This window comes from Panthera pardus, unplaced genomic scaffold (genome assembly GCF_024362965.1).
Source record: "Panthera pardus isolate Hobbes unplaced genomic scaffold, ASM2436296v1 HiC_scaffold_25, whole genome shotgun sequence".
NCBI lineage: Eukaryota > Metazoa > Chordata > Mammalia > Carnivora > Felidae > Panthera > Panthera pardus.
In genome coordinates this window covers 18,041,587-18,055,940 of record NW_026526821.1, presented here as the reverse complement: position 1 = coordinate 18,055,940, position 14,354 = coordinate 18,041,587, and the positions used below count along the sequence as shown (strand labels likewise).

Here is a 14,354-nt window from a genome sequence, read left to right as displayed (position 1 = left end):
GGGGACATAGCAGGCATTTGACTTCTGAGAGTTCCTGCAACCAGGAAGGAACTCGAGGTCACACCGGGACACTGAAGAGATGCTGACACACCAGGGTCCTGAGTTGTGATGATCTGCCTATTATTTGGGGGTTTCTTTTTGTGCAATATCTCTTCTTTTTAGGTAGCTGTGGGCAGCATTCTGGCCAGCAGTAAGATAGTGACAGACTCAATTGAACAATGAAGTTTTCCCCATACTTCTACACAGGGCTGGAGTAAGAAGATCTAAGGGAGCTCACCAAATGCTCCACTGTCTTTTGGGGGAATCTCTAGACATCAGAAGACACTGTAGGTTAGAAAGTGTGTAGACCTACCTTTATGCTCTCTTTCTCCTCTCCTCTCCTTTCCTTGCCCTACACCTATCTGTAAATTATCACTATCAAGTAGGTCAGCAAAAGGTCTTCTTTTCTCCAAAAGATACTGTATATGCAAACACTGATCAGCCTCCACCTCCACCCACCCCCCTCACTGCCAAAACATCTGTGTTTTGCTTCTCGGGACAAATGGTGGTCATGTAATGCCTATTGGTTGGGTCTGATGGACAGTTTTGATAGAGGTGAGAGATGATGAAGACACGCAGTAGAGGTTAAAGCCACACAAAGGGCTCTCTTTATACTTGTTCCCACCCTGGAAACAGAAAGCCCTTTCCTCCCTCCTGAGAAGTCACACATTGCAGAAATAGCTGTGGAGAAGGAAGTGAAATTTCTTCACAAGCTCACAGACGGTGGTGACGTGGGTTAAGCCAGGCTTTAGAAAGAGCAAAATTGGAAGAGCTTATCTGACTTACAAATCAGTGGCAAAGAATGAGAACATTTCAGGTCTATCAAAGAGGAATGAGATTCTATTAAATCAGTTACTTTTTCCAGGTAGACAATCCCCAGCTCACCTCTGCCTCTAATGCATCTGTGACTCTAAGAAACATGTCAGCAATCTTACATGTGCCCATCGCCCCCAGAGAAACCAGACTTCATGTTTGACTTCATCTAATAGCTGACTTGTCACTGATACCTGCAATATGGTCATACGGTTGATGATGATATGACAATGCAATGCTGTCCTCAATGCTTTGGGAGCTCTTGCTCCCCAATATTAATGTAGTACCTACCCTTCCCCCTCTCCAACCAGAAAATCAGTAGCTGGATAAGAACCTTAACTCTCCAGTTATTCTGCTGAGAGCCTGAGGAAAGGAGTGGTTCTGTTAGACAAAAGATGTCAAGAAAAGGACAAGGTCCTACCAGTAAGATATCCTGGCCAGAGGGAGGACTGGCTGATTCAGAACAGAGTCATGAAAGACACAGGGATATTCTGGAGCTGAAATGGCTAAGAGAAGGCTGACTGCCATGTACAGTGGGAACCCCAGTATTTCTGACTCACTGATAATTGGAAAAGGGGATTTTTAAAAAACTTTCCTTATATTCATGAGAGTCCTTAGATAGAAGCGGCACTTTGTCTTTAGGGCATTCTGTCCCTTTGTTTTCTGGTGAGACACAAATTTCACGAGCACTTTTCCTTCCACAGATGGAAGTAAGTCCCTGGTCCTTGTTACTGGGTTTGCTCTGAACTCTGTCAGTAACCAGACATCAGAGCTTCAGGCTGTGGCTTGTTTAATGATGTAAAAGCATCTTCAAGTTGGTGGCAGGGCGCACCGAAGCACATAATGTAATGTAGATAAAGGTTCTGTTTGCTTCGGCAGAGGAGGGGAGCAGGAAGGTGGAGACCAAGGTTGGGACCACGATGTTGAAATTGAGAAGACATGAGGGTGCACGGTAGACATGGATACATGGGGGCAGTCCAAGGGCTAAGGAGAGGTGGGCCCCAGGACTTCCGGTTTGGAGGAATAACAGTGCATCCTGGGACAGTGACAGCTGATATTCATCAGCTTTCCTGGATGAATGGTTCCTTTCCCTCTCTGCAATTCCCTTGCGTTAGCCTCAAGCCTTGCGAATGTCTGAAAACAGAAGATGTCAGTGTGTTGAATCTTGGAGATAAGGAGGAGCCTGTACCTGGCTTTCATGAGCCATGCAACATGTGATAACTGTGTTAGTGGACCAGAGATGCCCAGGAAGACATCCGTTCAGAAAGAACAAGTAGCAACAATCCAGCTGGGAAGGCCCTATGGGACATGGAGTAGGAAGGAATCTTCCCTTGGGACTATCACCCCATGGGAGGCTTTACCTCTGCCATGCAGGGGGCAGCGTAGGATGCTGCTGGCGGACCAAAGAGAAATCAGGGTGAGTGAAAGCAAAAAGAATAAAGCATTACTTTCCTGCATCTGTATTTCTGGGGCTCCCCAGTAACCTTGATGAGACATGATCAATCACAACAGAGCAGCTAACTCTGAGAAGATTCATGACATGGAACCCCATGGCACAACAGGGTGGCCCAGCCATAGGGATCGATGGTTCCCTAAGAAACTGACCATCTCAGGGCCACTTGCCAAGCAGGCAGCACACACCTTTCAGATGCCAACACAATGAGCCACAATTAGCTCAATTACTTCAGGACTTGAACACTCACAGAAGAAGGTGCTTGCTCCGAAGAGATCAGCAGAGCAAAGACCTGGCCACACGGCAGCGTTGGGCCAGCTGGGGTCAGCAGAGTCTGCAGGGCAGCACCAGACACTCACCTCCTTTTGATGGTGAGCATGACGCCCAGGAGAATGATGATGAACATGAGGAGGCCAGCGATCACACCGGCCATCTTCACGGTGTTGTCTACCTGCTTCTCTGGCTCCACGGTGTTAGAATTCTGAGTGGAGGCACCTTCAAGGGGAAAGAAGAAGAAAGATGTGGAAAAGGCTCACACATACGACCAGAAAACAATTATAATGACAACAGGTTCTACTTACTGAGCGCTGACTATGTGCCAGGCACTGTGCTAAGAGCATGACACATGTTGTCCCTTGTACCCTTTTTGAGGATCAATCCTTTGTGATATTGGATTATACCTCCCCCTTTTTTGAGGTGCAGAGAAATGAAGTGAAAGTCCCAAGTTTGCACAACTGCTGTGACAGGGAATCCCTATCCTCTGGTGAGGTCAAGTGGAGCGTTTCATCCCTCACACTGATTTGTCCCTCGGATCAAACCATGGATCTATTTACAGTTTTATTCTTGGGTTCATGAAATTGTCCCAAACCCAACTTTATTCTTTCTGGTAAATGGTGAAAACAAGAGCTTTGTGTTAAGGTAACATGATTGAAATCACTCAAATTTTAAAGGTAAAAGCATAAAGTTTTTGTTTTACCTTCCATGAAACAAACGGTGTGGCAGAAATTTGGTGCATTAAAGCTAATTTCCTGGGGTTCAGAAAACACTTCTATGTGACTAACTCCATTTCTGGAATTTAATGCCAATGTTATGTGCTCTGCCAGGTACAAACTCTCTGATTCGGTTCCAGGTAGCCAAAAAATACCTCAGCCTGGCCTCTTCAGGCAATGTACCGGGGATCAGAGGCCACTTCTCACTGTAGACACCTACAGGAACACTTCTGGAGAGTGGTCCACGGGTTACCAGCACCCTGAGTGAATTCCTTCCTGCTGCCGTTCATATTCCCCAGCGCCACATTTGAGTGCAGCAGGTTAAGTCCAAAGACTCCTCTGCCTGGCACATCCCTACTTCCCAGTTTCTGCCACTTCAGCACCAGCTCATTCTTCATCACCATCTGCGTCTCCTCTGGTTGCCTGTGCCCCTGGGAGAGTGCCTCTCTCTCTACTAAATCCTAACTCTCTGTAACACTTTGGACATACCTCAATATACTGATATTATTAGCTATTTGTTTCTCCATCTGTCTCCTCCAGTGCTCTGCCAGCACCTTGGGGCGGGGGGGGGAGATTATGCCTCCTTTATCTTTGTTTCCTCATGGTAGTACCGAGCCTGGCTTGTACTAGGTGTTCTCTTAATGTTTGTGGTTGTTCGACGTTTAGCTGAAGGGAAGACACTGCTGCCCACACACATTGTTCTCATGGAACCAAACTGAATTTCTCCTTTTTCAGCCACGTGCTCACAGAACTCAGTTGAACTGAAGGAAAGCTAATGCCCATAAGCTACGATTCTGATTCCCCAAGCCCACTGATGTTTAAGAACAGCCCTTCAGCACAAGGATGCATCCCCTCTTCCTGTTTAAGAGTGTCAAGTGTTTCCCCCATCAGAGCACATTCCCCAAACTCTCTTGTAACTGGGACAAGTCTCCCCCGTGGGAACGGCAAGTCTTCAAGAACAGGGAATGTGGCTCTCAGCTCTCTAATGTCAGTGTCTCACACAGGCTGCCCTCCTCCTGTCGGCTTACACATGACTGAAGGATATAAAGATGTTTGTTTGCTTCATTCATCTGCTACTGAGCACCCACGTACTGTGTGCCAAACAATGCTGTCTATGGGATGAGAGATCCTTCTCTTGGATGGACTTATGGGTCAGAGATTTTATTCAGTTCCCTTAATCAGCTAAAGGCAAGACCAGCTCATCAAATCCCAGGGCTGCCTAAGCAAGCTCTGCCTATCTCTGCCTCAGTGAGTTCATGGGGGAGTTAGCCAACCACCTCTTTGGCAGGGCTGGTCTCATATTCCAGAATGGGGGCTGGTTCCAAGGAACCATACATAGCCCCCATTTCCTAGTTTGGAGTCATGCTTTCTGAGATAAGGCTAGTCCACTGTGTACCAAACATAAAGGAAGCTGAACACCTCAGATGACAATTTCTTCAATTGTGTCAGTCTTTCTGTTTGGATTTGAAGGAAGGAAGTTGGCTCGGGAGCATTCACTGGCATAGCTGAACTTTATTTAGCGCCTGCTGTGAGATCCTATTCTAGAGACTGGGGCTACAAAGGCAAAAGAGCCCTGGAGAGGATGTTATTACCCTAGGAATACTGTTACTGGCTTGGCTTAAAGAGATTCATACTTCATTCCTTCAGTAAATGATCACAAGCACAGGCATTCAGTGACACAGTGGTGAGTGAAACAGGCACAGTCCCTGCCCTCGAGGCGCCTACTGTGAGTGATGGGTGGGACTCAGGAGACGGAATTAATGAACTGAGAATCAATAATAGTAAGCTTGCAAATCTGTTAACAATGAGAAAAGAGAGGCACATGGCACTCGGGAAGCACACAATAGGGAAGTGAATCATTCCTGGGAAGACATGGGCAGAGAACACAAGAGGAGCAAGTGGGAGCCGTGGAAGGAAGAGCACTGGCTGAGGCTGTGTGATGGGGCAAGGAGACTGGTGCACTTGAGAAATGAAAGAAATAGAGAATAACGTGGGCAAGAAAGCAAGGAGCGCATGATGAGAGGGAAGCTGAAGAGGCAGCAGGGGCCCATCCACACAGGGCATCAGAAGCTACAATGAAAGCTTTTGTTCTTTACCCCATGAAATGCAGGGAGCCATTTAAGTGTTGTTCATGCAGCAATAATATGGTCAGATTTACTTTTCCGACTGATCATTCCAGCTTCAGTGTGGAGCCAAAGTGACTTGGAGAGACAAATTTTGAAACCATTGCAGGCATCCATGTGGGAGATGATAGCTGTGTGGATTTAGGAGATGGTGATGGCAATAAAAGAGATAATTACTGAAATGCATATAAATAAAACCTGCTGCTGGGATGGATGCAGAGAGTGAGGGGCAAAGAACTGTGGAGGATGACCACAACTTTTTGGTTTTCATAACAAGGTGGGTGATGGTGCTGTTTATGAGCTCAAGAAACAATGGGCAAAGTATAGCTGTAGAGACAGAATGGGTGTGTTTGGGGCAATCTGAGCTGGAGATCTACTCTAGAAAAGGAGGCAGTTAAAAGTGCAGGTCTGGAGCTCTGGAAAGAAGTCTGAGCTGCAGGTAAAAATGTGTGATTTATGCATACAGATAGATGGTATCTGCAGCTCGGGGTTGATGGAGACACCCAGGGAAAGAATAAAGAGTAAAAGGAGAAGGAGGCTTAGAGAGAGAGTAGAGAGTCTACAGCACTTAGTGAGTGGGTAGACAATGATATGCCTGCATAGGAGGCAGAGGAGGAGTGGCCAGACAGTTAATAAAACAACCCAGGAGTGTAGAGTGCCCTAGAGCCAAGAGAAGAGTGTTTCAAGAAGGAAGGAATAATCAGCTGTGTCAAACACTGCTCCTAGGATAGAATCAAGCTCCAGCCAAAGGAAAGTGAAGGTGTTGGATATGTGTTAGAAACCCTTTCCCAACTAAGTTCCAAGACGTCCCTAGATTTAAGTGGTGACCATGAACCAACAATGGAACATACTTGAACCAGGGAATCTATCTGGAAAGGCCAGCCAGTGGTTTAGACAGATTCAGTGAGCTCAGCCGACAGGCATCAGGGCTGAAATCACAAACTCTATACAGGAAGTGATGAGGAGGAGTTATACTTGGCTGGCCCAACCAGACTCCAGGTATAGGGACAAGAACAAGCCCTGGGACATGGCCAACCCAATATCCACTTTAGCACCCTTTCAAGGGCATTTGCTTGAGTTACTGTGGAATTGTGCCTCTGTTGAAAAAGTAAGCATGCCAACAGCACTTAAAGGTGGGTGGTACAGGTACAGAGGAAATGTCTCTGGGACTGAAGGCCAGACAGCATTCCCATGTGGCTCCTTCATCTGAGAGGAAGAAAAGAGGGACAGAGACAGAGCATGGGCTAGCCCTGCGCCTGGTGCAGAGTCAGACGAATCTACATGAGGCCTTACATATAAGTTCTCAACAGAGCAGATGAGACCCTATGATAAGACTTATGGGGAAGCACATAAGGGTTGGCTCATGGGGGGGGGTCTCCTAGCAATACGATGGGCTGTCTCAGGCAGGCACTGAGCTCATCATCAAACAGAAGCTCAATTACTACTACTTAAAAAAAATCAACTTAAGGGGCACCTGGGTGACTCAGTCGGTTAAGCATCTGACTCTTGATTTTGGCTCAGATCATAATCTCACACCTTTGTGAGATGAAGCCCCGCATCGGGCTTTGAGCAGACAGCATGGAGCTTGCTTGAGATTCTCTCTCTCCCCCTTTCTCTTTGCCCCTCCCCTGCACACACTCTCTCTCTAAATAAATAAATAAGTAAATAAATAAATAAAATGTTAGCTTAAATGTACTGATCTATTACTGGGTGCCAAGTAATGTGCCCAACACTTTTCATACATGAAGTCATTGAAACTTCTAAAAACTCAGGAGGTACTAGTTTTGTTTCCCCTTTTATATAGATTAAGAAACTTCACAGAAGGGTTAAATGACTTGTCCAAGGCCATATAACTAGTGAGTTTCAGAGATGGGACTTTGTGTACAGGGCTCACCCCCTTATCACTATAATGAACTGCCCTTGACAGAGGTGTAGTTAAGGACATCCCAGGACTGGGTCCACAAAGAAGTTTGGCCATCTGACTCATTGGCCAGAAATCCAGAGGAATTTTTCAGAGGAAGAACTGGAAACAACATGGGAGGTGTGTTACTTTTGCTCTAAGCCACCCTTTCATGAGAGTCAAACTTCATATTGTATCAGTCTCCCAGTCCCTTAAAAAGACCTCTTTCTGGCCTTGGGTACTTTCTATCCACTAAGCAGGGATAAGCCTGGTAACTGAGAGAAGGGGGAGGGACTTGGATGTGTCCTCTTCATCTCTGCCATCCACCGGGAGCAGCCTGAGAATAGTCCACGTAAATCAGAACTGGCAGCTATGCACCAGGTAGTAAATTTATCCAACTGGAGTAGCTTCAAGCCTCTACCTAAGTCCCTTGTGTGATGTAATCATCAAAAACAATCTTATGAACTCAGCCCACACTGACAGGAAACTACTGTCTCTACATGAGGTTGCATGCCCAACTTTATACCTTAGCCAACCGGGCCCTCTGAGCTCTGAACACTCCCAAAGGCCAAACCTGTCCTCTCAAAGATGTTGCTGCTGCCCTCTGTCCTCTGTCCATGAAATCACTGATGTCTTAGAATCCAGATTCCTCCCAGCTCCAGCTCAGAGTTCACATCTGGCTTTCAGTGTACTACCTACTCACTGCTGCATATGGAAACCTGGTGCCCAAGGAATAGCTCTTGGTCTCTTGAAGTCTTCCCCTCTCCCTCAGTATTTCCTCCATACATAGAGTCCAGTCACCATGCTCCATCTCCCTACCATCTCCTCCCATGCTGCCAAACAACCATCCCAGTTTATATTCCCCAAGGATTCCTGATATCCACCAAGGGCAATTAGCTTTGCTTAACACTGTACTAGTCAGGTCACTCTGGTGAGGCTTATCCAGTTGTTGACTCTACCCTTGGAGAGGGGGCTCCAGGGTAAAGACAGGTCAAGAGCCTTGCCATTCAAAGTGTGATCCAAAGACCAGAAGCATCAGTATCACTTGGGAGCTTATTACAAATGCAGAATCTCAGGCCCCATTCCAGATGTAATCAATCAGCACCTGCATTTTAACAAGGTATGTAGGTTATTCAGTGCATACTAAAATCAGAGATCATTGACTTTGGAGGAATGGCAGTCAGAATAGGACTTCATGGCCTAGAGAGTGGAAGATTCACATGAGACTTAGTTCTTGCTTTCAAAAAGTTGAAAAGCCACTGTGGGTGATGGAATAGATCGATCCCTTTAATTTTAAAAATTGGAGCTAATATCACTGGGTAGAGTGATGGGGGTAAATTAGGGGCCAACACAAAGAAAGGTTTTTATGTGGAATCACTATCCAGCTGAGGCTCAAGCCTGTGATACAGCACTATAATGTAGAAAGGAGCATAAAAGCAGTCATAGTTCCCCAGTCCTATTCCCGAGTTGGCCCTCCTTTGTATCTGCCTACTTTGTCTCTACGTGTTCTCACCTCCCGGGCTTCTGGAATGCTTAACCAAGCCTTCAACACTTCACTGTCATGGGACAGTGACCTTTTTTCTTTGCTTATTGACCCTGCTTCCCACCTCAAGTCGGCATCCTTTGATTCCAGTGATACCCATGTCCTGGGTGAGAGACATTCTCCCTGTCATCTTTAGAGACATGAAACTCCCATGGGGTCAACCCCCAAGTCCCCAAGTTACCCACAAAAGCAGGAGAATGTGTCACCAACAATGAAAGACACCATCTGGAAACTTGGTATTCTCCCACCATGTAGAGGGCCTCTACAACCTCTTATAACCCTTCTGAGATTGAGATTCTATGGTTTTATGAGATCAGTCAAAAGCAATGGGTTTCAGATCAGAAATACATGAATTTGCATCCAGATTCCATCCTAACTGGTTGTGTGACCTTGACCAAACCTGTTAACCACCATGTGATTTGATATCCTCATTTGTAAAATACGGAGTAAATGCCAAGTTCACAGGGATTTTCAAAGAATCAAATGTAATAACAGAGGTAAAAAAGTTTGACAAACTCTGAGGAACTGCTCACGCATGGGGCAAAATGATGGCATGGCCTTGGAACTAGTTCCAGGGTTGGTAGGCGGGCTTTTCTATGTCTATAAACTGTGGGTGCACTATGGGTACTGGGGTGACGCTTCCTTGCAACCTGCTGCCTGAGTTCATCTAATCCTTAGGATGAAGGGAGGCAGAGACCCCCAGAGTGATTCACTTAACTCTCCTCCTATAGGCAAGGCCCGTATCAGGCTTACATCTGGATGACTTAATGGCAGCAATAACAAAATGTGGCAACAAGGGATTAACGATTCATTCTCAAAGTGCTCTCACTGGCTACAGGCCCAATTCTATAGCTTTATTTCAGAGAACTTCCCTGTAAAGATATGGAGCAAAAATAGAAATCTCAGATAAAGAACGTCTAATTGCAATTGACAAAACCAAGTAAATCCCAGTGGATGCATAACCCATGCTGGTGATCATTGCTGATGGTAAAGAAAGGAAGTTGGCTCTCGGGAACACAATTCCTAATAGCCGCAGTCTTTAAAATACACAGTCGCCTCCTAGCTATCTAAGGGCATATTATCCCCAAATCTTACTGTGCTGGCAGTTCACCCCTGTCTACTTAATGACTTCTCTTGTTGGAGAGTTTTTCTGTCTTTACTCTGTCTTTGCACGCATCTGGCACCCAGGAGAGAAAACCTTTCAAACTCTGACTCTGAGCTGCTACCTCAATGCCAGTGAAGGTTTTAAGGATTGCAGACATCTCTGATTATGGGGCGTTTGCCAAGAGGAGGCAACAGGGAAAAGGTGAGAAAGCTGGGCAACTTTCTGGCTCTTCTAAAGTCAGGTATGTACCATATCCCTTCTTGATTTTGCTGGAAGCGAATTCTCAGAATGGTAGGCTATTTTTAAGATGGAATTTAAGTCCAAGATAGGAAAAAAGTTGGTAGGAAAGCATCTGGATACTTCATTAGATTCAAGCCTCCAGACTTTACAAATTGCATCCCAAGGCATTGAGAGCATTTGTAATTGTGATCATGAACTACTTTGGCAGTCTTTGAGGATTGAAATTGTAGCAAACAGGAGGGGTGCGAGAAGCCTGGGGAGAAACAAATGCTGTTGTTGACTTTTTTTTTTAATGGGAAAATGTGGATTCCAGATATTTCACAAGAGTAAAGTGTGATGTTGATACAGGAAAAAAAACACACAGACTGGATGATTAAATCACATTTTTTCCCTTACCATTTACTACAGGAAGGAAGAATCACTAGAAATCAGCACAGGCTCTGCATCCACCAGTATCCAACCAGGAAAAGGGAAACGACTCCAAACATTTAAAATGGAACATATTTACTAGAGAATTGACACACGGGGATCAGGAGAAGATGGTGAGGCAACCGAGACAATAGCAACACCAGGAGTCATTACCCAACCTAGACCGGAGACAAAAGGAGGTGGTGGTATCATCAGAGCCCAGAGGTCGGGGTCACCCAAAAGAAGTTAGGATTCTGGAAGATCGCCAGAAGTGGAGTCATGGAGGGGACATGGTCACCGCCAAAGAAGGCGCCTGAAGCCAAGAGGGAAAGGCTTCTCCTTCCTCTTCCTGTGTAATTAATGTCTCTTTACTGGCCAAACCCAGATACCAGTTGACATGCGGCCCAGGAAACACAGCCTGCAGGGGTCACCTGTACATCCCAGGCAGCAAGGGAAGAACAAAGGAGAGATGTGAGGCCAAATAGGCCAAGGGCCACCAAGGGCTTCCTATGAACAAGTGATGATATTCATCGCCACTTTGGAGAGGTGTCTGGGTTTATAATCCAGGAGGAATGCCCAGGACCATGTGTTAATTTCAGCAAAATCAAGGCCAAGTTAGAGAAATTGTGGCTGGCTTTCGGGACAGCTAGGTGTTAAACTAGGTTGCTCAGCAGGTACTGCTTACTGGTATTTTGATCTAGAATCTTATCTTGATCAGCCAGATTAAGACGCCTTTGTATATATGCCTGTCCCTGCTGAGTTTGCCACCTGCTGTATCATGCAGCTCCATTTTATACCAGCTTTTCTTGAAATTATCTCCCCTCATGCCCTCTTGCCAACAAATCATATTCTAATATGGAAGGGATTGATGAACATGTCATGTGAATCTTGTTATATGGGTCAAATTATACAGACTTTGCTCAAATGATATTTAAACCTGACCTTTTTAACTTAAGTTCACTCATCCTTTTCACTTTCCTTGTATATCAACCACCATCTCTAAGCCCTTAACACACTGAGTTCAGTTTTATTATTAATCTCTGGGCTTTCCCTATAATTCCTTTCTTGATATTTAGCCACCACAGCATCCCATATAATTATACAGGGAGACAAGCCTAGATCAAGTTTAAGTAACTGTTGTCTACTTTATTCCTAATATTCTTTCTCTGGTCTCAAGATAATAATTTTTAAAAATTTCTGACTACCTTCCCCACACCTGGGAACGGTGCCTCCCTCACTAGGTCTGGTTGATAATGGAGCACTTGAGAAGGATTATTCCATCATTCTTCTAAGTGACATCACCTAGGATGTTTCTCAAGTAATAAATAAATTGCTTCAATTCATCATATGACAGTAATTGCTTTTAGCCAAGATTTAACTCTGAGTCAATGTCAAGGAGCTGGAAAACACTACAGAGACACGGGTTTTTCAAAGATAGCTTTAGCCTTGTTGGGGAAAACCATTTAATAAGTACTGAGTTAAGTGTAAAGAAGATACAGATTTCTAATATCCCAGCCTCCCTCAATATCACCCAGCTGGTTCTAAGAGGTTGGAATTGACTTCATCACAGCCTATACAACTAAAACTGCTAAATATTGCTGACAGAGGTTGCCCTCTTTTGCAGCTTTAAGTGGAGGTTAGCACCTCGTGAGATGGGAATAGCTTTAATTGATTGTTTGAAAGCACCCTGGCCACTCAAATAAATTGTTCCTCAAATGCTGATTCTGCTTGGTCCTATGCATCTCCTGAATCTCTTTCTGGGTGGACCTTGCTTTACACAGCAAATGCTCTGTGTAGGTCAAATTCTAATTCAGTCATGTTGCATACAGTAGAAAAGCTGGCTATGTAAAACCCTTATGGTTAATGTCTTCTGGGTGCAGGAAAATTGGTCTTCTGAATTTTTTTTTATGTGTTCAGAATTCTGCATTATAGACTTATTTAAGAGGAGTCATGCCTGATTGATGCCAGACATTGTCATTATTGACACATCCCTTGTAAGGTATCTGCGTTCCAGGGCTTCACCACTGGTGAGCTGAGAATCCCTTCATACTTCCCTATACCCTCAACTGTTGCTTCGTGTGCCCAGAAGCCCACAGTGTGAGTGCCAAGACCCTAGCCCGTGACCAGAGAAGGGCCACAAGCAATGGCTAGAGCTGGGTGCACTCTGTAGACTGCTACAGTTAAGGTTAAAGACCAAGATGTGGCTGAGGTAGGCATCATATCTAAAGGAGGCATCAGGAGCCAGCCTGTGTGGGGTTTAGGGCTCTGCCTGTACCTACCCACAGTGAGAGGTCAGCCTATGCCTAGAGTTCTGAAAGGACTTTGGCCAGCAGTGATACTTAGCCCATGGAATGGGACTGGATGGAGCCAAGTGACCTCCAAATGGACTAAACCCATTACCCTGATCTCATTAGCACCAACTCAACTCTTGGCCACAGAGAAAAAGTCCTGGACACTGCCTGATGAGTGGTGTTAGGATTATAATGCTGACAGTGAGGACAGCAAGGTGCTGGGCATGTGAGGTAATTAAGAGACAGTCCTGCTGTCTAGGAGCTCATTACCTGGCAGGAGAGAGAAGTCTCCAAGCTGAAAATCAAAGCTATTACAGGTGTATACAGCAAAGGGCATGCATGACTGCTTAGCCAAAGCAAGATTACAAAGTTGGTTTTCACATGTCATCAGTGGTATGGGACATGTCATGGGCATCCCTGAGACCATCCAGTGGCCTCCTCTCTCCCTTCCCCACCCTGGTTCCCTACGGTCCAGACGAGGCTCGCCCTGCCAACAAGGAAGAAGATGCTGAGCCAGCTCAGTGCCAGCAGGACTGGCTCCCTGCTTGCAGAAATCTGTGCACTGGGCCTGAGCCTGAGCCTGAGCCTGGGGGGCTCAAAGCTGCTTAGCTGTGGCAGAGAGGAGCACCCACAGTTTGCACTGGGGATTAAGGGTTTAGTCTGAAGCACAGATGTAAGAGAGGAGAACACACACTCATTGGTGTGCCCTGTGGCCAAGTAGATGGTCCTGTTAGACGTTCCAGGCAGCCAGTGTGAGACAGTGCATGGTCACCCTGAATAGATCGTAGTTCTTCCTGTGGAGTTCAGGGAAGTCTGGGGCAGCTGTGGAACAAGGGAAGCCTTCTCCAGAGCAGTCACTGTAGCGGTGGGCACAAAAGCCCACTGGGATGGTATACAGGCCAAACAAGGTCAGGACACAGAGAACAGGTTACCACGGCCTGAATGGTGAGGCAGAGGTCAAGGCCAGGGTGTGACCAGCAGCAAATGCTAGGACTATTCAAAAGCAGGAGGAAGAACCAAAAAGGAGAGGGTCAGAGCCACAGAGCAGAGGCTGGCTGTGAGCCAAACACAGAATACAGCCAACATGGAGGCCCCACAGGTTGGCCAAATAAATTCTCTGGGATGGCAACTCTTGGCCCTGGTCTCATGGAGGTCTGTCCACTGTAAGGGAACAGCCTTGAGGGTGGACTCCTGCCCGTTGCCCAGTGCTCTGGATTCCTGCATTTCCAAGTGTATTAGTTCTATAGGGCTGTCATGAGAAGTTACCACAATTGGAGTGGCTTAAAGCAACAGAAATGTACTCTCTCACAGTTCTAGAGGGCAGAAGTCTAAAATCAGGATGTCCAGGCTGCCCCTGAGACTGGGTAGAATCCTCCCTTGCCTCCTCTGAACTGCAGGTTTGCTAGGCAATTTCCTCGGCAGCCCACTCCACCTCCGTCACCACAGCATC

The 14,354-nt window shown here is 46.0% G+C and overlaps 1 protein-coding gene across 17 annotated transcripts in view; it reads right to left on the bottom strand.

Annotated features, from left to right (window-relative positions):
- PTPRT (protein tyrosine phosphatase receptor type T) overlaps window positions 1-14,354 on the bottom strand; it is a 1,067,285-nt gene that overhangs the window by 170,364 nt on the left and 882,567 nt on the right. For all 17 annotated transcript variants that reach the window (XM_019458468.2, XM_019458472.2, XM_053890232.1 and 14 more), the window contains one exon: window positions 2,665-2,800. In XM_019458468.2, the coding sequence (XP_019314013.2) occupies window positions 2,665-2,800 (136 nt within the window). The remainder of the gene's footprint in view (window positions 1-2,664; window positions 2,801-14,354) is intronic.